Source organism: Panicum virgatum, chromosome 8K (assembly GCF_016808335.1).
Source record: "Panicum virgatum strain AP13 chromosome 8K, P.virgatum_v5, whole genome shotgun sequence".
Taxonomy (NCBI): domain Eukaryota; kingdom Viridiplantae; phylum Streptophyta; class Magnoliopsida; order Poales; family Poaceae; genus Panicum; species Panicum virgatum.
Window position 1 is genome coordinate 39,631,748 of NC_053143.1, and position 24,283 is coordinate 39,656,030.

General features: G+C 46.0%; 3 protein-coding genes across 3 annotated transcripts; 2 read left to right on the top strand and 1 right to left on the bottom strand.

Moving 5' to 3' along the window:
* Nucleotides 1-2,728: 2,728 nt before the first annotated feature.
* LOC120644621 (uncharacterized protein At3g49140-like) lies at nt 2,729-6,456 on the top strand. Its single transcript, XM_039921272.1, has 12 exons — nt 2,729-3,011; nt 3,086-3,233; nt 3,325-3,427; nt 3,514-3,581; nt 3,704-3,868; nt 3,961-4,095; nt 4,182-4,299; nt 4,401-4,495; nt 4,621-4,686; nt 5,737-5,823; nt 5,938-6,033; nt 6,243-6,456. The coding sequence occupies exons 1-12, from the start codon at nt 2,803-2,805 to the stop codon at nt 6,342-6,344; spliced, it is 1,392 nt and encodes a 463-aa protein (XP_039777206.1). The 5' UTR covers nt 2,729-2,802; the 3' UTR covers nt 6,345-6,456.
* Nucleotides 6,457-6,918: 462 nt separating this feature from the next.
* Nucleotides 6,919-9,653, bottom strand: LOC120644622 (protein AUXIN RESPONSE 4-like). Its single transcript, XM_039921273.1, has 2 exons — nt 8,427-9,653; nt 6,919-7,453 (listed from the first exon to the last, which is right to left on the bottom strand). Exons 1-2 carry the CDS (start codon nt 9,564-9,566, stop codon nt 7,370-7,372), a joined length of 1,224 nt encoding a protein of 407 aa, XP_039777207.1. The 5' UTR covers nt 9,567-9,653; the 3' UTR covers nt 6,919-7,369.
* Nucleotides 9,654-16,722: 7,069 nt separating this feature from the next.
* LOC120644624 (glutamic acid-rich protein-like) lies at nt 16,723-24,126 on the top strand. The gene is made up of 9 exons (XM_039921278.1): nt 16,723-16,944; nt 18,779-18,884; nt 19,774-20,051; nt 20,642-20,747; nt 21,255-21,611; nt 21,700-21,776; nt 21,857-21,981; nt 22,205-22,462; nt 23,758-24,126. Exons 1-9 carry the CDS (start codon nt 16,835-16,837, stop codon nt 23,778-23,780), a joined length of 1,440 nt encoding a protein of 479 aa, XP_039777212.1. The 5' UTR covers nt 16,723-16,834; the 3' UTR covers nt 23,781-24,126.
* Nucleotides 24,127-24,283: the final 157 nt, after the last annotated feature.

Genomic DNA, 24,283 nt, shown 5'->3' on the forward strand with positions numbered 1-24,283 from the left:
GGAAAATAGGAGAGAAGACCAGGTTGCTTGTCAGTCCATCCAGGTAGTGAAAACGGAAAAGACGCTTTGTTATATGGGACATTTAGGGGTTGTTTGGTTTCAAAAGCTAAACTTTAGTCCATATCACGTCAAAAAAATCTTAATATTTAGAAGTATTAAATAAAAGTTAATTATAAAACTAACTTTAGAACTTTGAGGCTAAACTGCGAGATGAATCTAATGAGGTATATTAATTTATGATTAGTGGATGGTTACTATAGCATTACTGTAGCAAATATGGATTGATTAGGCTCATTAGATTCGTCTCGCAAATTAGCACTCAGCTGTCAAAAAAATTTATAAACAGATTTCATTTGATATCTAAAATAGTAATATTTCTTTTGACGTGACACGGACTAAAAAAAAGTCTCTCGTAACAAACAGGACCTTACCAGACTAGTCTGGACATGTTCTCGCTTGGCTACAAGCAAAACTTGCTCCAACTTGTCCGGATATTTGTTCTATTTCATCTCTCAAGTTTTATTGCGTGCGATACGTAAGCACACGTTTATCTGTATAGGTAGTGCGAGCTTGATGTGCATCGAGTGAAGTATATTACACTCAGAGTCGATGCACTCGGCTCGTTTGGATGGCGCCCTGTGCCGGGCTTGCCTGCCAGGCAATCAATCGCTGTCCTAGCCGATCGAAATCGAACGCCTGGGGACGCTATATTAGAGTATATTTGGTAGTTATAGATATACATATTATAGACTGATATATGTATTCCGGGGAGCCTTACCCCCAAGACATGTACTCTCGTATATACCGGCCGAAGCCCCAATGCACTACATCCACAATATTATACGCATCTCTTCCCTTCTACATGCTGCCTGGCGTCGGAGCTGCATGGCAGGCAGCATCCAAACAGCCCCTAAGTCTCTATTGTTGGAGGCTGTTAGATCACACTTGTGACTAGCAGTCAAGATGTCACAATATCATATTCTCCAAAACTGTATATCCAAATCAAAATCCGACTACACCGCTATGTTTCGTGCGACGAAATTTTCAAAATAAGATAACACTTGGACGATTTTTTTATGTGCAATATTTTTTTGAACATAGAACAATTTTATGTTGAAGCTGGAATAATTATTCTAGCAATATTAAAAATATTTCGTCTTATATAATAGTTTCACTGCAAGTGTGACTTCTAATATTTCTACTATCATTTTATTTCAAAAGACATATAGAGTGCGTTTGGTTGCCTGCATAAGCTCTAGCCAGGCTCCAGTAATGTAGGTATCTCATATTTGGTTGCGTGTTTAAGGTTTTTAGCCAGGCTCTGCTAATACAAGGAGGGGTCCTTATCCACGGAGCTAGACTTGGCTTAGCTTCGGCCCAGTGTCTGCTCACCTCTCATTTGCCCACCGGTCTTCTCTAGTCGTCTGCTCACCGGAGATGCCCCTTCCCCATGACGGAGCTCCCGTGCCTGGCTGGCGATGAGGCCCCGTGGCGAAGCTCCCCCACACGGCTGGTGGAAGGAGGGGTCCCACCGGCAGAGAAGGACGCTGGGGAGAGAGATGGAGGGGACGAAGAAGGTGAAGAAGGAGAAGAAGAAGAAGGCCTACAGAGGGCGCTCATCGCACGCCGCACTGCTTCGCCTCCTTGCGTTCCATCTCCATTGGAGCTCAAGGTCGCCGATGGAGGGCGCTCACCGCATGCCGCACCGGCACTGCTTCTCACCTCCGTGCGTTCCATCTCCATTGGAGCTCGAGGTCACAACGGTGATGGAAGCGGCAGAGTTCGATTCGATTCAGCCGCCTGGGTCCTCGATCTAGCCATGCTGAGCTCGATTCGGCCACCTGGTCCACGATACGATCACGCGGAGGCGGAGCTCGATTCGGCCACCTGGGATCCGGCTTATGTGGGCGGTTGAGCGCAGGGCAATTTGATTTTGGGTGGAGGAGTTCGATTCGGCTTGCTTTGGATCGCCATCACCACCGCCGGGGAGAGGAATCAGCTGGAGCATGTTCATCACCGTCAGCTAGCAGTGCATCATCATGCTCTTTGTTCTTCCATTTCTTCTCTCCCTCGGAACACCAAGGTGCCCACCCGCATCAGGAATTTGGGATGGAATCAATCTTATTATTCTTCTCCTTTCCTTCTTTTTTGATTTTTTTTCGTGCAAACAATCTTCCATGTTTTTCTTCCTTTCTTTTTTTTTCTTTCCTTTTGCGCATCAGAAATTTGGTATGGAATCAATCTTTCTGTTCTTCTCTTTCTATTTTTTGTTTCTTCCATGCGAATAATCTTTATTTTTTTATTTTTGCATTAACAACAGATAATTCTAACCATAACTGAGAAAGGACGAGGTGAGTGGTCACCGCTGCAAAGAAGAGGCGATGCTGTTCGAATAAACCAAGCAACCAAACATAGACATACCTAAACCGGACTTATCTAAGTCAAGCAACTACTGCATCTAGGAAGCCAGGCTTGGTCAAGCCAAACTTAGAATTTTGGCCAATCTAGACTTGGTCCCATAACCAAACAGACCCATAGTTTCATTTCGGAAGACAGTATAGTAGTAAATGAAAGAATGTTCTACGCAATGGACTGGGTTGCCACCTGCTAGTCTCAACCCACACACTATCAAGCCCACGCAAACCGGAGCCCATCGAAGGCGTCCGTCGTCAGTCGTCATCCTCGAGCATTATTCGCGTCAGCTTTCGGTTTTCGGGATAGGGAGCGAGCGGCCGGCGCCCGCGCCACCCAAAACTATCTAAACAAACTATCTCCGCCGCGCCTCCCTTCCCATGGTATACCATGCTGCCGGCGCCTGCCACCGCTGCAGCGCCGGACCCCTCGTGCTCCCCCGCCTTCCCCTCCGCCCGCCGCGCTCCTCCTAGCTCCGCCCTCGCGAGCAGGCGAGCCACCGCCAGCCCGGGCCCCTCGCTCTGCCGCTGCCACGCCCGGTGGGGCAATGGGCGCGCGCGCCTGGGCGGCGTCGGCGCCGGCCGCGTCCGCCATTGCCGGTACGTTATGTCCTGGTCGCGCACGGGCAGAGCCGCCAGGTGAGTAGGTGACTGATGGACGTTTGGCGACGCAGGGCCGTCGCGTCGGCGCCGGACCACATGGACGAGCTGCCGGCGAGGGGCCGGTACCACCCGTTCGAGGATATCCCCGAGGCGGCGAGGCTGGACGACGGCGAGCCAGCCCACCTCACCGACGCCGAGTCCGCCCGCACCATCGTCGAGGTCGCCACCGCTCTCTGGCAGTCTGGCTCTGTTTTCACTAGCTCACTCGCCGACCAAGAAATGCTAAGGGAATCAGCGCGTGCCCGTGCAGGTCAACAGCAAGGCGACGGTGATGATTTCCACGCTCGTCGGCGACGGCGTGCACGAGCGGATCATCCTGCCGGAGTTCCCCTACCTCACCGACGAGAACGGAGGTACGCCATCGCCTACCGAGCTCCACGGCTGACGCAATGCAGCTGCCAGCTCCTGTCTTGAAGCTTGTGTGTGAAAATCTTCTCAGATATCTACTTCGAGGTCGACAACGAGGACGCGCTGCTGGAGAGCATCATGGGCGAGGACAAGATCGCGGTGACGGCTCTGCTCATCCCGTTTCATCTCCTCCCCTGCTTCATCACTTCATGAATTTGTTTCAGTATGACACTGATGACTGATGAGCCGGCCGGTTCCATGCTGTTGATTCATGGATGCAGCATGTCATCATTGGGTTGGATAACACACAGGTCTTTGCTGACCTGGATCTTGCAGCGGCCTCCGCCACAGATTTTGCGCGAGAAGATGACAACGACGACGATGAGGATGATGACGGCTCCGATGACGACGAGGAGAGTGACTTTGAAGATGACTTCAACAACGTGGTGAAGAAAATAATTCTCAAGCTGCTGAGTCTACCTGTCCAGGCTCTAGGGAGGTTGTTGATAAACCACATGCCTGAAAAAAAAATGTGCAGGAGGGTGTGTTTGCTCTTGATGATGAGGACGATGACGACGATGAGGACGATGAAGACGACGATCTACCGAGCTGGTCCAACCTTGAGACCGTGAATTCGTGCCACCCATTGTACTTCGCAAGGATGATTGTAGAGGTACATGATTTAGGTTTGGTGTATGTAATTCGTATATGTATTACCATGTTTTGTTGACAACAATTCTTTTAACTATTCCATTCCAGACTGCAACCAAGTCTAATATAGACTGGCTGGACCGGCCACCTGCAAGCCTTGTTGTTGAGGGTCAGCTGAGGCCTGCCTTTGCTGAAGAGAGCACCATGGTTGCCAAGCATTTATCAAGTAGCCACCGCGATAAACCCGGAAATCAACATTATATTCTGAAGATATCCACATTTTACAGGAATATGGGGATTCTTTACAGGTTTCTGAATTTGGTGCAGGTGACGAGCCACAGAAAGATAAAAAGGAGAGCGGTGCCACTTTCTTCAAGGTTGAGGTCCTCAGCATTGAGTTGATCACTGCATATGGAACTGAGGCATGTGTTCTTTCATTTGACATGTCCTTCTAACACTCCATAATTCTAACTTCACAATATGAGTTGTTACCAAACTTTAGTACTGGTATTATGCATTTGCTGATCATAGTTTAAAGTCTCGACAGCCAAAGGTAAAGATTGAAGAATACCGCAAAGCTAGGCCAGATATCATTGCGCATTCCGCACCGAACATGTCGGTACCCCAGGACTGGGGTACCCCCTCTTGCTGTGACTAGGCAAGAGCCTTTGTAGTCATCCTTGACTACAACCAAACAGCCGGACCCCTGCAGTCCGAAGTCCTGTCCTCCCGACAAAGGTCCGGACCTGTTCCACGGCCGGGGAAGGTCTGGGAACGCCACGTCCCAGGAAAAACAGGCGCTCAAGCGCAAGCAGCCAGGGCTCCGGACCTCCCAAGGAATCCGGACCCCCGCGGGGTCCCGGACCCCTCATAGGGTCCTGGATAGCAACCGGACCCCTCTCCAAGGGAAAGTTTGGACGCCCCGCCTCAGGGTGGTCCGGGGCCGACACGTGTATGAGGCCCTTGGTCTCCATATTAAGGTCCACCTACCTTCGCATTTATTGCGGTAGGTGGACGTCCACTTTGATATAGTGAAAGCCGAGGCGTTTGACTGACCAGGGGGCACTATTGATCGCGTATTACCAAGGCAGTGGAGCCGATGGCGCCGCCCATGCCGCGTCTGCCAGTCTGCCGTAACAGTCGGATACGACGGCTCGGCTTCACCCATTATGACGCTACATAATAGCCTCAGCAGGCCACGCCGCAAGCTACGCTACTCCAACGGGCGCCTCGCTGACGGGACAAGAGAAGACCCCCTGTGTCAGAAGAGCAGCAGTACGCATATCGAAGGAAAGATTCGCTACCACTGTAGCCACAGTCACGTTGGGCCCACCTGTCGGGGCATCAACGTTCTATGTATCCGCCCCCCCCCCTTTGATCTATAAAAGGGGAGAGCGCCGTTAGAAAACCTCAGGCTGGGTAAGAGCCAAGACCAGCAGAGGATAGATTCATTCACACAACCAAGACAATACATCTCCCAGTGGACGTAGGGTATTACGCTCCGGCGGCCCGAACCACTCTAAATCGTGTATTCCTGAGTCCCAATCTCAGCGTAGATCTAGCCCCATCGCCTAGTACTTCCCCGAGTACTCCCTCACTGGGAATAGGCGGGTGCGCTCCGCCACCCGGCTGTGGGTACCCCTGAAAATCCCCGCGACAGAACATAATATCGCGCCTGAGAGCTGGTGGGGACAAGATCACACAGGCTCTGAAATCGCTATGCTGGAGGTGCAAGGCCATTCAAGTAGAGGTACAGTTTCTTCAGACTGATTGCAAGCACCCTTTCAAGACTGAACATTTGGGAATCGAAGCACATTCTCTCTGAAGTTTGATACTGAAAACACTGCCTGGTTATACTATGCAGGAAGCAGCGGTGATTGGAGTGGACTGCCTTGGATTTGACTTGAGAGTGTGTTCAGGAACTCAAGTGCAGACATTGAGATTTGCCTTCCCAACAAAGGTCTGTGCTGCTTCTCACATCTATGAATCCACTTCAGCATTAGTAAATACACATTGACACTTAGCATTTCTAAAAAATATGGCATTGACAAAATAAGCAGAAGTATTTGGATTCTTGAAACAATCACTTGAAAACAAATGTTGACTGAAAAGAAGGTACTTGCATTGTGTTTTCATGTGGTTCTGATTTCTGAACCTTTTGAACTGCAGGCTACTTCAGAATTCAGCGCAGAGAAACAAATACACGAGCTTCTGTTTCCTAGGAATACACATCAAGAAGGGCAATCGCCACAGGCTCGACATAAATATTGATGTAATTCCATGTGATAATTCATTTGGTAGTAAATCAATTTAGTGAAATAAATTCTTAGCTATGTTCATGAAGGTTATCATATAAATTTCAAGTGCAGCATTGTGATTTCAAGGGGGAATGCACACGTAAAATGAAAAGCAGAATCAACCATTTTCAAGGCACATGGGAAGTGGGAATTTATATCCCAGAACAGGCACAGCTCAAGACCTCAAAATTGTAGCTCAGACTTAGGTTTTGTTTGAGCACAAGAATATGGCAGGACTTTCATAGGAAACAAACATCGCATGAATGAATGCACCTCAAGAAACAATTGCACAGAATATAATGCCTTCAAAGAACTGCTTAAATCAACATCAACAAAGCCTTTTAATCCCAAGCAAGTTGGGGTAGACTAGAGTTGAAACCCAACAAAGACCATTATTCATGATTCTGGCATGTGAATCGCGGCTTTCCAAGCACTCCTATGTCAACTTCGGCCGGCCCCTACCTCTCCTCATATTACCGTCGTGCTTTAGGATACCACTATGCACTGGTGCCTCTGGCGGTCTCCGTTGAACTGCTTAAATGAATACATTAATAGAACAGAACATGTTTGATAAAAAATTTTGAACACTAGCATGAGTCTGTACCACACCATTTTACAATTCAAGCAATACAGCAAGGATCAATACCAATTTAACAACAAGAAGTACACCAGTGTAAGTCAGAACTCAGTACAGATGCCGCAAGCAGAAACTCTTCCGACAAAAAGGCTTAACTAATAATACTCATGACTGCATCAACTTCAAAATCAACACAAGAGTTCTATGGCTGCATCTGTTAAACTATCCCTTAAGATATAGTACATGAACATGATGTCTGCACTTAGGTAAGTGTTTCATGCTAGCAGCAGGAGGTACCAAATTGTCCGAGGCAGAGCCATCTTCTTGTTTGAATGAGCCATATGCATGCAATAAGGCATTTTCAAATCCAAGATCTTGATCCTTGACCATGGCCGTGAACTCATAGGATTTCATATAACAGGCTACTCAATTCGACCATCAGATGCTTCTTCAGAAGAGGTCACAAACTCTGCTATCAGCCCTGATATTTCCTCAGAGGCATCCTCCTGAGCAAAGCAATGAAAATAACAAAATCATTATCTCACCTAGGCATTTTATGCTATACTGAGACCACAAATATCAAATTAGCAATGACTGCTTGAATATGTAGTAGTGCCCAAGGGCTAAGGTGAGGTATCTTTCGTGACTGTAGTTTGAAAATAGTATTGCTATGATGAAAAATTTGATAGCAAGGAACTCTGTAAAGGAAAAATGGGAAGAAGAACATGGACAGTTAATTCCGTGCAAAAGGGAATGACTTGGCTATAATGGTCCCAAAATTTAGTGATGAGATTCAATACTGACAAGTGCCACCTATTCTTGAATGATTGGCATCTTTCACCAATTGTCACATCACAAGTGTTAGTAAAAGAACTGTCTTAAAGAAATTTCACAACAAGCCGAGGAAGGTCAGTATAGGCCTGAGGAAGGTCAGTATAGGCCTCTAGGGGCAGATCAATCAGCGGTGCAAACCACCTTCTCGGTGGAAACGTGAAAACCCTTTCAAAAATTATAGTTGCAAGTATCCAAAAAATTTCAAATGATGCACATCCATAGTGCATCATTAGATATATTTTGTATCAAAATTTGATATGCAAACTCATTTTTTAAAAATTCAAACGAAAATGACAAATTTCATATGCAAGTGCACTACAAGACAAAATTGTCTTCTAGTGCTCTATGCACTTTGAGTTTTGTCATTTTCGTTTGAATTTTTATAGATTGAGTTTGCGTCTGAAATTTTGACACAAAGTACATCTAATGACACACTATGAATGTGCATCGTTTGAAATTTTTTGGATACCTGCAACTATAACTTTTAAAAGGGTTTTCACGTTACCACCGAGAAGGTGGTTTGCACCAGATATTTTCCCATCAATCAGATGCGGAGTCTGGACTATGGAGTGCCCAATGTCGATCATCTCCAAAAGTTTTGTTCAGTGCTCAATGCAAACTAAGCTTAAAAGTCATCACACTGACCTGAGGCCATCGGCTGCCAGAATGGTAGACAAATTTGGCATCCGGCAATGCAGCAGCCACCTTCTTTCCCTCATCAATCCACATATCTGACCAAGAACCTGACCACAGCACCATCATCGGCAGCCGCCTCACCTCGTCTGAAGAGCCCTTCCATTCGCCCAGCTGAAAGCTGTGATTCATCGCCTTCCAAGCCTCAATCACCCCATGTGTCCTCCCGTCCCCCCGCATCGCCGCCCGGTGGGCCTCGGCCTCCTCGGCCCCCAACCCCCGCGCGCAGCACAGCCGCAGCAGCCCACGGAACAGCGCCGGCACCCGCAGCACCAGCCTCCCGAGCACCGGCACGTCGAACACCGCGGCCGGGAACGCCGGCAAGGACGCGGTGGCGTCGAGCAGCGTCACGCTCTGCACGGCCCCAGGGTTGGCCAGCGCAAACGCGGCCCCGGCCGCGAGCGCGGAGTCGTGGAGCACGAGGTGAACGGGGGCTACGCCGAGCGCCTCCACGGCGCGGGCGACGGCCGCGGCCGCCTCGGCGGGCGCGTGCGGGGACGGGCCCGGCGGGGCAGCTGGCTCCTCCTGGTACGGGACCTCGCCGGTCTGGACGAGGTGCTCGAAGGCGTGGAAGACGCCGCGGTCCATGATCTCCCGGAGGACGCTGGCCCGCGCGGGCGCGGGCGCGGCGGGCGGCGCCGGGGGGGAGAGGCCCTGGCCGGGGAGGTCGAGCGCCGCGGCGAGGACGCCGCGGGAGGAGAGCGAGGAGAGGACGCGGCGGAAGGAGAAGGACCCCGCGGCGAGGCCCGGGAGGATGAGGACGCGGCGCGCGGGGGAGCCGCCGCCGCCGGGGCGGGAGGTCGCGGCGAAGAGCCCGGGGGCTGGATCGAGCTTGAGGACGCTGCCGGAGGCGAGGTGCGCGCGGAGGAGGGGCGTGGGAGGCGCTGGGGAGGAGGAGGAGGGGGAGATGCGGGGGAGGAGGAGCGCGACGAGGGAGACGGCGGCGGCGAAGTAGAACCAGAAGGGGAGGGCGGAGGCGAGCGAGAGGGGGCGGGGCGGGGGCGGCGGCCGCGGCCGCGGCGGGGGTGCGTGGGCAGGCGCGCCTTCATCGGACGCGGCGTCCGCGGCGGCGGGGGGATCGGCCGCCGGCATTGCTGGATTGGTTTGCTCGCCGGCGCGGCGTGGCGTGGGGATGGGAGTGTGGAGTGGGGCAGTGGGCAAAGCGGGCAGCGGGCAGAGTGGAAAGCGAGTATTCGCGGATCCGGTTCCTCGGAAGTAATTTACAGCTACCTCAGAGAGACGTAAATGGCCGCGATGATGAATCTACGGCACCTCGGTCCGTCCGCCCCCGCCCGATCACCCCGGTCCGTCCGCCCCCTCCCCCCCAAATCCCTCCCCTTCCCCCTGCCCCCTCCCGAGTGGGATCCCGGCCACTACTACTCCAGTGGGGGGGGGGGGCGCTCGGCGGCGCTCGAGCGGCTGCCGCGACCAGCGTGGCGGCGGCGGGGAATCGACGTCGGGGTGGCGCGGTGCCGGTGGAGTGGCGGCGGCGGGGCGGCCGGGTGGCGCTGCGGTGGCCGGGCGGCGGGAAGGCGCGGCGGGGAGGTCCGCTGCCGATCCGGTAGGGTTCTGTTTTTCTTTTTTTCCCTTTTTTATTTTTTATTCAAAACATTTTTTATGGAATTTTTTTTAATTTGTTCGTACAATTTTTTTCTCTTGAAGGTTCTTTGTTTTCTATTTTTTTTCAAAAAATTTTCTGCTCTCCAATTTTTTTCTTTGATTTTTCATCTTAAATTTTTTTCTCTAAAATTTTTCTCGTCAAAATTTTCTGTTTTTTTTTCTCAATTTTTTTCTTGAAATCAGAAAACGAAAAAAGACTTACTAAAATAGAAAAAAACGAACGGTTGATTTTCCGACCGTACGGTACGGTTTACCGTAAACTAGCGGTTTCCGTAAATGGCTCGTGACCACACATTCAGCGTCCAACGGACGTTTTTTTCTTTTTTATATTTAAAAAAATAAAAATTTCAAAAATATATGTCGGTTTTGAAAAATTTCAAAAATACCCCCGGTCGCCCCCATAGGGCGACAGGCCCTATGTGTAATTTTTTTTTCAAATTCGCAACGAGATCCCTGGCAAAAAAAAGACCTGTCGCCCACCCTAGGGGCGACATGGGCCTGTCGCACGTTGGGGGGCAACAGGGTCTCTCCCCCCTATATAAGCCCTGGCCGCCATATGCCGCCATTCCCTTTGTCATTTGAGCCTAAAAATTCAAGAAAATATGCCTCCATTCCCTTTGTCATTTGAGCCTAAAAATTCAGGAAAAAAGAGAGGGGTGGGGAGAAGAAAAGCGGTGAAGCTCTGCTGAATTGCGTACTTGTGATGTACCGGTAACTTCCGTATGAATCCATTGATATTGTATAACAATTTAATTTAATTAGCGGATTAGCTGAATTAGATTTGGTGCTTTAGAACACTCGTTTAGTATTATAATTTCAATACTATTACAGACTTGTTTTTAAATTAATTATGAATTAGAATAGAATTATGAAAGTACCTTATTGTTATTGCAGCATAAGGCAATGGCTGCCTCCAATTGTGGAGGATTTTCATGGATCGAAGAAAAATCTAGTATAATACTTGATATCATGACCCATCTTGTTATCAGTAAGAAGTTGGATCCGTTAGCGGATGGTACGATAGAGATGGTGTTGTCCAAAGTAGTAGAGTTGAAAGATTTCACATTATTTTGAGGTATTATGACACAAGATGTAAAGGGACACCTGCTAGAACGTCGAAAGATATACATAAGAGTATGTGAACTAGCGAATCATCATAATATCATTGGATTCTTACAAAGTTCTTGTAAGATATGGATGCGGCCAGAGGTGTATGAGATGCACGTTAAAGTAACTCTCATTCAGTTCTAATCCCGTCCGTCATTTCGAATCCTTATTTATGATACAGTAACATTGTTTTTTAATTATATGCTAGGATTACCCCGAGGACACGGAGTTGATTAGCAAAACGATACCAAATTTCCGTAAATTGGTATGTATCTTCGGTGGACTTATGCCGCAAACTAGCCGAAGGAGGTGGATAAGATCTTCGGGTGATAGTACTTGGCCTACGCAAGAACAGATGCCCGGAGGTTCATCGAGTCATGCTTCAGCACCTCAACCACCAACTTGTGTGAACTGGGATGACGAAATGGATGACTTCATGCCCCCCAAACCACGGCCTCCAACACATGATGTTCCTCCCCCTTTACATGAACCTAGAATCAGAAAAGAGACAAAGGGAAAGGCAAGAGGTTCGTCAAGTACTATGACTGCCAAAACTATGCTTCTTCCACTCTTTTGGCAATGAGTACTGCTCGTCATCAGATGAGCCCTCATATTCTTCCATCTCTATTGCGGTTTGGTCTTCTGCCTCCATCTCGTCCACAATGCTATGTATCCTCTCTCCCTCATCAGTAAGGCCATGTGGTCCCATGTTTTGGTTCTCTGTCTCTTCTGACTCATTTTGCTCAACATAATTGGTCTCTCTTCGAATACTCGGAGTTCCTTGATCTGCACAATGTTGGATTTCATTTTGTGTCTTCTCCCGGATTTGAACAAGAATGGCCAGAGGCCACCCACGCTCTAGAGCTGCTTGCATGTACTTCTGTCATTCATCAGTGTTGTGTATCATCATCAATTCCCATAATTCACTTTCTACCTCCCAATTAACAAGAGACTGGACGGTGATCACATGTGTCAACGGATCAACACGGAACCCACGCTGTAGCCACTTACATATGGAACCAAAACTCCTTTCCAGAGGTTTATCTATGGCGTTAGATGTGCACTTAAAGGCAGAAAGATCTACTTCATTTGGCACATACAAAATATTGTAGTCACCATAAAATACTTGAAACTGCATCTTACTCGACATATCTGTATATCACATAATACTTATCGAGTTATACTCTTTACTTCACTACCTTATTCAATAATCCGTAAAAACTAAGTATGAAATTCAACTACAACGTATAAGTATTCATAACTACGTGATGACACTCAAATTCTATACTGCATATGCCAAATTCTATTCTAAATCATAATTAATTTATAAATACGTCTCTAATAGTACTGCAATTATAATAATAAATGTGTAGTATTAATTTTCTAAAGTATCATTAAACTCCTACTTAATTGGTTCTACTATAGCACTAATTAAATTAAATTACTCACCCCTACTTAAATTACTCCTACTTAAATGCGTAGTACTTAAATGGAAAAATATATAAACTAAATGTACTAACCTGCAGATCACAAGTGCTGAATCCGGCAGGGCTTCGCCGCTTCCCTTCTCCTCACCCCTATCTTTTTTTCTGGATTTTTGCTGGAATTTTCAGGCTGAAATGAGAAGGGAATGGGAGGTCGAATCCTTATATAAGGGGGTGTACCCCGGTCGCCCGAGGGGGGGGGGCGACAGGCCCCTGCCGCGCCCGTGGGCGGGCCCGCCCACTGGTCGCCCGAGGGGGGCGACAGGCCCCTTTTTTTCCAGGGACCTCGTTGCAAATTTGAAGAAAAAAAATTACACTAAGAGCCTGTTGCCCTATGGGAGGGCGACCGGGGTATTTTTAAAATATTTCAAAACGGACATATATTTTTAAAATTTTTAATTTTTTTAAATATAAAAAAGAAAAAAGCGCGTCCAACTGCATATCTGACAAACAAGGGATTTGGTCCAAGCCCATGTTGGTTATCGGTCCATAAAGAGACAGCCCAAACTACTATTCGAGTCTGTTTGCTACAAACAAAAGAAAAAATAATGCTGATGCTAGGTGTCCTCTCGCCGCCGCCACAACGCCGGTCGCCGGTGTCGTAGCTCCCTCGCCGCCGTCCACCGTTGCGGAGCGACGCACCCTCGTTGCAACAGGTAAAATAAATTTTTTATATGTGCAAAAATTTTCATGATACCAAATACATGTAGGAAAAATTAAATAGCAATAGATGCACACTTTATTTTAAACAATATTTATGCTCTGCGTAGATCCCCACTATGCAAATGAATTGTTGGAGGTGTGTGAACATAATAGAACTCCGCATTAGCGTGTCAACCACTCCTCGCCAGTATGCAGCACCTTCAAACCAATTTTTTTAAGAAATGCACAAATAACATCAGATTCAGATGAATGATCAGATAAATATTTGCTAACCACCAGATTCTTATATATAGACCCATTTAGTTCATCCCCGAATACAAAAAGTGTGTCCGCACCGAATAAGTCCATAGAAAACAGTGCTCCATATATTTGAAGGGAAGGAATATGTGTATGTGTTTTGATAACAATGAAACAATTTTATCCAAACTCGATTCCCTTACACCTTACTTCCTTGACGCCCACGTGGCATTTTGTAAGCAAGTCCCATACCTTCGGCCTCTAGCACCCCTCCAGCTTAGATGATGAATGCACACAATAATCTTAGCTCCATAATTGGAACAATAATTGTGCTGGTTTGATGTCACTTGATGTACATACATGATTAGAGGGGCGGATGATAAAAAAAGAAACATAAATCAGTCAATTAACTTGAAACTAATTTTTTTATTAGAGTAAAATGCACCGTGGGCATCTGAATTTGCAGCGCTGTGTCAAATAGAGAAACCAGACATCTAGCCCCTCGAACTTGCGAACCCGTTCACCCCTGGTCCAGCCCGGTTTTGCATGGCACTGTGCGGTCAGAATTTGCTACAGTGACCCCGGATTTGCTACAGTAGCCGCGGTTTTGTTTTTCTCTTTTCTAATTTATTTCGGCTGAATCTTCGAAAAATCATAACTCTTCGATACGACATCGGATGAAGATGATTTTTATATAAAAATTGTAGCCCTCGACGATATCTAAAACTTTATAGTTTTGAATTTTTTCATTTGATGATGTTAAGGTGCTCAAAAAAATTATATAAAATTACAGCACCATAATAATCGTGTACTTTTGCTTGTCGCATTAGAAAATTAATATATTTTTTGTTTGTTGTCAAATGAAGACACTTTGTTTACCAAAAATTTTAACACTTTTAACGATCTAGATTCTTGTAGTTTTGAGTTTTTACATTTGAAGTTGTTAAGATGTTGTCAAATGCAGCCGTGCAGGGGCAGCGACCGTGTGGGAGGGCGCGGGAGGGCGAAGGGTGCGCGGGAGGGGCGGGAGCGCGCAGGAGGGCCGGATGGCGAGTCAGACTCACTCTGGAGATTCGCCGAGCGAACTAGCGGGGATGACGAACCAGATGCAATAGCGAGCAGGCTGCAGAACTTGTTGGAAGCTGTTTTTTACGGTGATTGTTTTTTTTCGCGAGCCAACTCGGGATACCGAGTCTTTTGGAGATGCCCTAAGGGTGAAAATGCTAAATTTCAACATTAGCTTATTCAAATGAAAGTGCTAATGGGGTGAACTAAACTTTAGCCAAGATTTAAAAACTTTAAATATGTGTTAGAGGTTATATGTGCCAAAATTTAGCACTCAACTTTAGTTTCTCCAAACATGCCCTTAAGCTATTTACTTGAAATGTTTTGTTCTTATATTGGATAATATAGATGTTTAAACTAATATATTTCAACAGATATATAAACACTAACTCATATTTGTCTCAGAGATTAAATTTTGCTTCTTCTCCCTTGTTCTGGATAAAAGCTTCTTAGATAATATTTTCTTTTTGGGCATTTGGATTTTATTTGATTAGAGGGAAGTCACAAGTGTAAACTGCCTTGATAGTGGTATTTGGTGGATATGTTGCAAACGATCGAGACGGTGGAGGATAGTTATGGTCGAGGTAAAATTAGATAAACCTAAATGCTATACGGAGAGTCCTCTTCGTTTAGCACTAACGGGAGAGCCCTACAGTTACTTTCTTCGACACATCATTTACAACAATAAAAAGTAACAACCAAACTAAAAAAGTAACAAAGCAGAGAAATTAACTCCGGCGATCTCCTTCATCTCTGGCGGGTTGTGGGCGGGGCGGCCGACTGCGGGTCACTGTTGGGTGCGGGTGGTGGTAGAGGTCGGCGGAGTTAGGGTTTGGATTGGGGGGTCGGGGTTGGGAGAGCTTCCATGGTCGGCAGTCTTAGAGGGATGGCCGTGGGCGGCGGGCGGCCCAACGGAGGAGGCGGGATGTGGGCAGCAAGGCCGACGGCGATGGCGCCTCCAGACGGGTGGTGGTGGACAACTGATGGATAGGGTTGGTGGTGGGGGCGAGCGGTGGAGACGAATAGGGAGGAGGCAGAGGGGACGGGGAGAGGTTGGAGCGACAGTCGCCTCCACATCTGGTTATATGGCTTACAATATTGTTGATTGAATTTGGTTGTGCTTTTCAATAGGAATTTTGCTGTGTCATGCACTCGTGAGTCATGCCATAAGAAATCCTTTTTTTTAGAAAAAAAATTAGATATGTATCTAGCCAAACTGCATTTTTTTTGCGCTTCTCCCCTAATTTCATTTTCAAAGCGGGCGGACGAAGGCGGGGGGCTCCTATACATCTTGTGGAAGATAGTTAAACAACTCACCTATAAAGCCCATTAAAGCCCAGCTATTGGTTTATTCAACATTTTACAGAAAAAATGTTGAACTAGCAATTCAAAAATATTGAACCAACAATTAAAAAATGTTGGATCAATGCATTGAAAATGTTGAACAATATTTTGAAAATGTTGATCCTCAATATTTTTTCTATCATCTTCTCCAATACCGGCGGCGGCGGTGGCACTGCGGGCGCGCAGCATGTGGAAGAGGCGGAGGCCCCGCGGGAGAGGCGGCGGTGCTGCGGGCACACGGCGCGCGGCGCGGCCGCGGGAGAGGAGGCGGCGCGCCGACAGGCTGCAGCCACGGCGGCGTGATGCAGGGGATGGGCTGGGGCGGAGCGATGCGGCGGCCGCGCACAGGGGAGGGTCGCGGCAGGGCGCGCGACGGCGGCGCGGGGCAGCGTCAGGCGGTGCGCACGGCGGCGGCGAGAACCTGCATCGGGGCGGCGGCGCTGGACACAGACGGAGCGCAAGGTGAGAGGGTGAGGGATAGGGTTTGAGTGTGTTAGATCTAATAATTGTAGATGATTGCACGAATCTCAAACACGGAAAGTTGGAGAAAAAAAATCTTCCAGAAGAGGTACACGATTGGCGGACGAAGGCCAGGCCAGGCTAGGCCCAGATACATATAGGCCGGGTGGCCTAGTCCCACCAAGTTAATTGTCGCGCTGGGCGGGGGCCCGGCCCAGCCCAACGTGACGCCCCCTCGACCCCTCAAATCACCCGGCAAGCGTGCTCGGCGTGTTCCTACTGCGACGGCGCCCCGAAATCGGCAGAGCCGACAGCCGAGAGCACGAGCGACGGGGGCAGCAGCGTCAGCAGCGGGCGGCGGCCACCCCCGGGGCACACCGCATGGGAGACGCCGCCGCCGCCGCCGCCGCCGCGGGGGCGTCGCGCGAGAGGGAGGCGGAGATCGAGAAGGCCATGCGCGCCCGGGTCCCCGACTTCAAGAAGCAGGCCGAGTGAGCGCACACCTCCCTCCCCCTTCCCCCGCCTCCTCCTCGGGCTGGTGCGCCCGTCCTGCCCCTCCCCCCTAGGGTTTCGCGGGGCCTAGGGTTCAGGTCCGTGGCCGCGGCTGCCGCTGGCGTCCGGAATTGCTGCGCTTCTCTCGGTTGGGCAGCCTGCGCTTGCGTCGGAGGTCCCTGCGCTGGGGGAGGGGTTTTGAGCTTTTGGAGTAGTGGCGGCGGCGCGGGGATTCGTATTAGCTGTCGTGGTGAGACCGGATGGGTAGGAGGAGGAGTCGAGCGGCAAGCGCTGGTGATGAATCCTGAACCAGGATTTTTTGTCAACGGCTGGTGCTGGTCTCAGCAGCAGTCGGCAACTCCTAGGGTTTTAGAGGTTTGGGAGAAATGGAAATTTGGGGGGTTTCACCTGTCAAGACAGGAGGCAACTGAATATGTTGAAACTCTTAGACGGCAGAGATCTCTTCGTACTGATTCTTTTATAAGAATCCGGTGGCGGCAGTTGGCGGGCCGTTGTGCCGTGGCGCGAAGTCGTTTTCCGTTTTTGTTGTTGTGTCCAGCTCATTCTATCCTTAAATTTTGTCGTTTCGGCTGTTAAACTTGATTGTTGCACTGTCAAGCTGTATTTATATACAGTGCCTGCCTGTTGTGATCCCGGATATGCCGCGATTGAGAAGTTATCCTGCTTTCCAGTAGAACCCAAGTTGGGATTTTTACCCTTTGTCTTCAATTTACGCTGATTGCTTTCATGTTGCCCTGAATCCGCATTTCAGTTCTTCACAGGGAGCCAATGATTTCACTGTTGAGTGTTGTCAGTGTTTCAAAAACTGCTAGGCCGTCAGGATCTACCTAGGTGACGGCATTGCCTAGGCACTTGTAGTTTTGCAGATGGCTATAATTATAGTTAAGTAGAGGGAAAAAATGGAATATTGAAACCGAAAGAATCTGACGTTATCATGCATTCATAACTGTTCCATAGACCATAGCTATATTTATCTCCATGTCCAATTAGTCAAACTTTCATACATAGATGAAATCTTAAGCCGCTCTAGGTGCAAAAATGCCTAGGTGCTACGCGACGCAGTGCTGCTCCACCTGGTGCCTAGGCACTACCTTTTGAAACAGAGGGCGTTGTTGTTTTGTGTGGGGTGATCAATGCTTTTGGTGTCGTACCTTGTCTTGTGCCTTTTCTTGAGGGCTTGGCTGTGTGTGATGGCTTCTGCGTGAATTGGAGCAAGAGTAAGAGGAGGCGGATATGATATTCATCTTTCATTACTACCAATGCTCACTGATGTTTTTCTTTGGGAGAATTAATAGAATTTGTTCTACCATATTTGAAAAATTCTTATGTATTTCTATATTTTTCTAAGAGTGTCGTATCTAGAAACATGCTGTCCTTTCATGGTATATTTAGTCTTGCGAAGTTCAATCACTAACTGAAGTAAATTATTAAAGGTGCCATATAAACATGCCTTTTCACAAAAGGCTGAAAGGTTCCTTTTCATGTTTTCATGACAGGACTCGTGGTTTTAAAAACTTCCACCATTTGGGTGTCTACCTGATGGTTAATATTTTTTTGATGGTTAAATATTTGTTTTGAGTATGATGGTTTTAAAAACTTCACAAAATCCTGTCAGGCTGTCACATAGATCAGATGTGATGGTTAATATGTTTTTTGAGTATGACCTGCTGGCTGTAGTTTTAGAGGTGATATGGCTTAATGTTGGTTTTGTACTAAGAGTCAATTTCAGAGTAGAGAGGGATATTGGATTTGAACTTTTTCAGCTTTAACAAAGAGAAGTGTAACACTTACACAAGAGATTTTCTTTTTCAGCTCCTTGACCCTTGAAGGCGTCAGAAGAGCACTGGAGAAGGACCTAGGTTTGGAGACATATTCACTTGATGCACACAAAAAGTTCATAAAGCAATGTGTGGACAAGGTATGTTCAGCTATTTACAGAGATATTCCTTTTAAGGTGTTGCGATGGTTTTTCTATACATCCAAATTTTCATACTCTTAGATGGTCTTTCTTTTTTCTAAAAAAATAAGAAAAACTATAACTGAGCATTGTGCGTACTTCTTAATTCTACAGATTTACATAACGGTTTTTGTTAACAAGATGAAAATATTCTGATAAAAATTGTTGGGGCCTGTACATAAGTATTCAATCTAATAGAACAGTTCTGCACAGTAAACAATAATATAGATATTATGTTCTGCACAGTAAATTGAAAATTATGGGAAAACTGATGGATAGTGGTAGTTTTTAGAAGGATGTTACAACACTTATACAGTTGATGTTATGTAATCTTAAATTCCAGGCTCTGATTTTGCATTTAAAGTTAGCACTTACGAGCTTTGAAAATTCATGTTGTCGTTTTCTCTAAAAACTGGGACCAAGGTTCTCCGTATATATGATATATCTATATTTGATATCATGGACCTTTTTCAAATAATTCGCTTAGGAGTCAGTACATAAAGATTGAATTTCATTCATTTCTTCGAAAAGCTAGTTTGAATTCGTTGATCTGCCGATACCGGGCCCCATTTCACTGGCCTGCGGGGAAGGCCAACCACCGAATGAACAACGATCTCCCGGTCCCACTTGATTCAAGGGGAATTTAGGGAACCCTGCGGACCGCATGCGACGTTAGGTCAAAGCCGTAGCGCGCGCCCTGTAGTTTTGAAGCAGGGCGAGACAACTTTAGCTAGGAACCTTTTTGGAAAATCACGTCAATCTTTTTCCCTTTTCTTTCTTTTTTTGTTAATCGCTTTCTGTATCACTCACTCTCTCTTGCCCTTTTTGTTTTGGCCAAGTATTATAACAGGTTTTTGCTGAATCTGATGATGAAAACACAAATGATAATGCATCAGAGGATGCTGATGCGAAAGATGACAATTTATCCAAAGAAGGGCCAGATGATGCTAAACCAACACCTGTTTCAAAAAAAACGTCTTCCAGTGCTGATGATCAAGTAGTAAGATCCAGTGGGACAGGAAAAGATCCTGAGGGAGAAAAGAATAAAACTTCCAGCAGTGATATTAGTGAAGACATGATAAAAGAAGCCATTGAGAAAAGGACTTCTTATTTTAGAAAGAATTCTGAGTATGTTTTCTCTACTACTTCTTGCTAATGTAGTAATGTATGATTATCATAAGTTGATACATATCTCCATTGTTACCATGTTTTAGTTTATTAAACTTTTCAACTTTGCACGTTAATGTATATGAAGCATTGGGACAAGAAAATGATATTAACAGATACACCATCAACTGTACTTTCATCGTGCTATATTTTTCTAATACTATTGGAAAATTATTAATCAATGTTGCACCCTCGAGTCCATGATAAGTAGAGAACTGTCAATGCTTAGTGGTCGGAGTGAGTATTTTGATTGGAATGGTTGCTGCGTATCCTGTTCAAGATTTGGAGAATTAGCAAGTATTGTTAGAATATACTTTGGGTGTTCTGTTCTAAGAAGTTTCCCTAGACCGTGCTTACTTATTTAGTGTTGTATTTTACTCATTGTGGTTTGAAGTTTGATTTTGGACCATAAAACTACAACTGCTGAAACAGAAAAGAGAATGTAATGATGTTTTTGGGTATACCCAATGCCCCTTTTTTGCTACTCAATGTCCATTTTACCTTGTGCATTTCGCTATTCAGTATGTATTCACAAAATGAAATAAATGCAGAACTCTTACTCTGCAAGGAGTTCGCCGTACTTTGGAAGAAGATCTCAAGCTTCAGAAGAAAGCTTTAGATGCCTACAAGAACTTCATTACTACAGAATTAGACAAGGTCAGTTTAATATATGCATGAGTAGCCTAAGGTTGCTAGACCAGTTGGTTAGAAGCTTCCGGCGGCACCCCCCAGGTGGAGGGTTCGAGCCCCGTCGGGGACGAATGTCTCTGCCTGGGGGGTCAAAAAACCCCCCTCGCTGCGCTCCTGATGTTCTTGGGCTGGCTGGTCCGACACTTGGGCCGTGTACCCCGACCCAGTTGAACGGTGCCGCCTGGGGGCTGGTCCGACGCTGGGGGGCGGTGGTCCGGACCGGTGGAACGGTGCCGCCAGGCCCAAGCCCGGAAAGAGTCGGGGTTCGGGGGGTTTCTCGGCCGGGGTCAACCTGGCCTCTACTTATTGGTAATGCCGCGGGGGCGGTCTTTCCCCCGCCCGGTCGAGTTTTTTTTAATATATGCATGAGTAACATCTATTTCTTTAATTGAATGTGCTTGGAACATTTTTTTATATTTATTAATTCGAGGATATGAAATTTGGTTCTGCTTCTTTTCTTTTTCTGTGTGGCAGATTTTGCAAGAACCTGCAAATGGGACAAAGAAAAAAAGTAAAAAGGGACCTCTCACGGATACTGACCAAAAAACAAGTAAAGGTTCAAAAAGAACCCGCGAAGACTCAGATAGCTCTGAATTAAATAATAGCCAGAGTGAGATGGAAGATAGAGATGAGGATACAAGACCAAGAAAGAAAAGGGCAGAAAAGGGTAAAGTCATAAAAAAGCAGAAAAAAGTTGCAAATGGGAAGAAACTGTCAACCCTGAAGGCTAAAAAGGTTGCAAAACGAGATTCAGATAGAAATGCTGATGAAGAGGGTGGCAACTCAGCAGAAGAGGATAATTCTCATTCATCTGCTGAGGAAGATAACAAGGTTTTCAGCTTGAACTTTTGTCACACTTAATTTCTGGTCATGTGAACAGATGTGTCTTACTCATATATCTTCATGTTTTGGTGTGCAGAGAAAACGACTACAGGCTCCAGCTTATGGGAAACATGTAGAGCATCTGAAGTCGATAATCAAGTCTTGTGGAATGACGTACTACCTCATACTTGATTTACCATATCGAATTATGGATTTAGAATGATAAATTTACTAATATGTTTCCTTTAATTTAGTATTCCACCTACTGTGTATCGGAAAGCCAAACAAGCTCCTGAGCACAAACGTGAGGCCTGTTTGATAAAGGAGTTAGAAGATATGCTTGAAAAGGAAGGATTGTCAAAAAATCCTTCTGAAAAAGGTGTGTTTTTTTGGGTTAAATAATAGATTGTTTAGGGAAACTTCTGTTTTATGTTTACTTTTGTTTTTTATTTAATTGAGTGAAGTATCAGTACCAGTAACCTTTACCTTGCTCTCAAACTTCGAATATACAGAAGTTGTTGGTTCTGTAAGGTATTATAAAATGAACCACGTTGGGCTCATCCCCCTTTTCTCTAACATGCTTTTTAATGTTAAATGGGCAGAAATCAAAGCAGTGAAGAAAAGAAAAGAAAGAGCAAAGGAACTTGAGGGCATAGACATGAGTAATATTATCACTAGTTCTCGTCGGAGAAGTACATCAAGTTTCATACCCCTGCCACCACCACCTAAAATAGAAGCTGATAGTGATGATGATGAAGATGATGATGCGCAAGACGATGATGAAGAAGATGAGGAGAATGTAGAGGGTGGAGACAAAGGCGATAATGATGATGCGGAAGCTGGCAATGGTTCTGCTGATGGTATGATTCAATCGTTTTTACATGATTTGTTTTCAGCAGCTTACAAGTTCTTTATTGTTGAGATAAGTGCACTTTTAAGTATATGCTGTAGTTTTCTTTAAATTACTATAGTCCAGTTCAGCCCCAGCTACAATTAGGAAGGAGTTTCCCTTAGTCTCATGCTGTTGAACACACCAAACTTGCCCAAAAAGGAGTTTCAACATTTTTGCTATCTTGGAGATGATCTTACTACTGCAATCATATTTGTTTTGTGAAAGCGCATCATATCTCTGTACAAGTTTGGATCCTGAAAATGGATCAAAGAAGTAACAAACATGAAGGGCCTTTATTACCAGCTGGGGCATTTCTTTATTCTTGCCGCTAGACAGATTTTTCTATGCTCCACACTAGCAGCTGGCCTGGTTTTAGATGTAATCCTGTCGTCTCAATCTCCCAAAAGAAAAACCTTGATGGCTGATGCTATATGCACTGCAGCACACATATGTTGCCATGGAGAAAACTTAATCCCTTTGGTAGACGGTACCATGGAAAATCCTGAAAGGCTGTTTCCATAAGGCATTTTGCGGAAACATCTAGTAGCTATTGAATCATCCTCAACTTTGGAATGGTGGAAACTGAAAGAACTACACACTATCTTTTAGTTACTCATAAATTTAGAATACAACAGGTTATATGCGAGCTTGCTGTGCATAGTTCCATTACACTCACGTCTGTATGTTCCAACAGTGGCCAGCAGGTTGAGAATTTCTATCATGATTGTATATGATTATCATAGATTAGTTTTTTTTTCTCGTTTCTAAATAAGAGAACATCTGAAAAAATCAACATTATACTGATTTAGAGACCTGGGCACTTTGCAGCAGTTCATCGGATTCTTAGATCTATTCGAGGTATCTTTTTTCGAGCCAGATTCATAGTATATTTGATTCAGCACACACTTTTGTAGCTCATGTGCTGCTGACCTTGCATTTTTGCATGAAAAGTTTACTGTAAACAACCACAGCAGTTAGCAGTCTAAGTGGGTTCACTTCAATAGTTGAAGCATCTACCATGTGCAATCTTTTTTAAATCAACTCTGTTTTTTTTCCGCACTCTACTATCATATAGTTGACTACGCATACTGGTTGCATTTCCTGCTGGTTGTCTCTTTCCTTCTCTTTCGTTCAAAAGTTTCTGCTTGTTACCGCCTCTGGGCATTCAATTGTTCTTATGCCCTTGGTGTGCCAGCCATCTGAACACCAAGGAAAATAATTTCTGTATGCCTTCTTCTGAATAACACTTCTATACACTTGCAGATGCTGCAAGGGACAGCGATTGATTCCTGCTCTAGATAAGGTGGAATCACTTCTGACCATAGGCACATTGACTTCGGCGAGTCTGGGTTTCTTGGATGCCTGGATTTAGTCAGCTGTTCAGGAGCGCTGTCTTCTCATGTTTTATTCATGTCTCTGTGATTGGGGTGCTAGCTTCACCTTCAGCGAAACATCAGGGAACAGATTGTTCTTTTAGTTGTGTACAATGTCAGATTTTGCTATCATAGCATCTTGTTCGTGGTCGTGTAGATTGCAAGCGTCGCAGAACATTTTAAGTTAGTGGTAATTAAGTACTGTATTGATTTATTAGTTCTAATATATAAATAAACTTTTGTACATGCGGGATTGAAATTTCTTTGCGATTCATGCTTTTGCTTGTTTCAAAGTTCTGATTGGCATCGGGGTGCTTCTTCAAAACCTCTGAAACTCGTGAATCCCATCGGAAATTTTGGATGGAATCTTGCTGACCTGCTGTAGGCTACTCCCTCCCGACCGTTTTCTTGCTGCC

Bases quoted from the DNA above. Each gene is read 5' to 3' on its own strand.
- LOC120644622 (XM_039921273.1), bottom strand. From the start codon at position 9,566: ATGCCGGCGGCCGATCCCCCCGCCGCCGCGGACGCCGCGTCCGATGAA. The intron at 7,454-8,426 runs GTCAGTGTGATG...TGCTTTGCTCAG, and splicing joins CTGGCAGCCGATGGCCTCAG to GAGGATGCCTCTGAGGAAAT.
- LOC120644624 (XM_039921278.1), top strand. From the start codon at position 16,835: ATGGGAGACGCCGCCGCCGCCGCCGCCGCCGCGGGGGCGTCGCGCGAG. The intron at 20,052-20,641 runs GTATGTTTTCTC...AAATAAATGCAG, and splicing joins TATTTTAGAAAGAATTCTGA to AACTCTTACTCTGCAAGGAG. The intron at 21,982-22,204 runs GTGTGTTTTTTT...TTAAATGGGCAG, and splicing joins AAAAAATCCTTCTGAAAAAG to AAATCAAAGCAGTGAAGAAA.
- LOC120644621 (XM_039921272.1), top strand. From the start codon at position 2,803: ATGCTGCCGGCGCCTGCCACCGCTGCAGCGCCGGACCCCTCGTGCTCC. The intron at 3,234-3,324 runs GTCGCCACCGCT...GTGCCCGTGCAG, and splicing joins CCGCCCGCACCATCGTCGAG to GTCAACAGCAAGGCGACGGT. The intron at 4,300-4,400 runs GTAGCCACCGCG...AATTTGGTGCAG, and splicing joins GGTTGCCAAGCATTTATCAA to GTGACGAGCCACAGAAAGAT.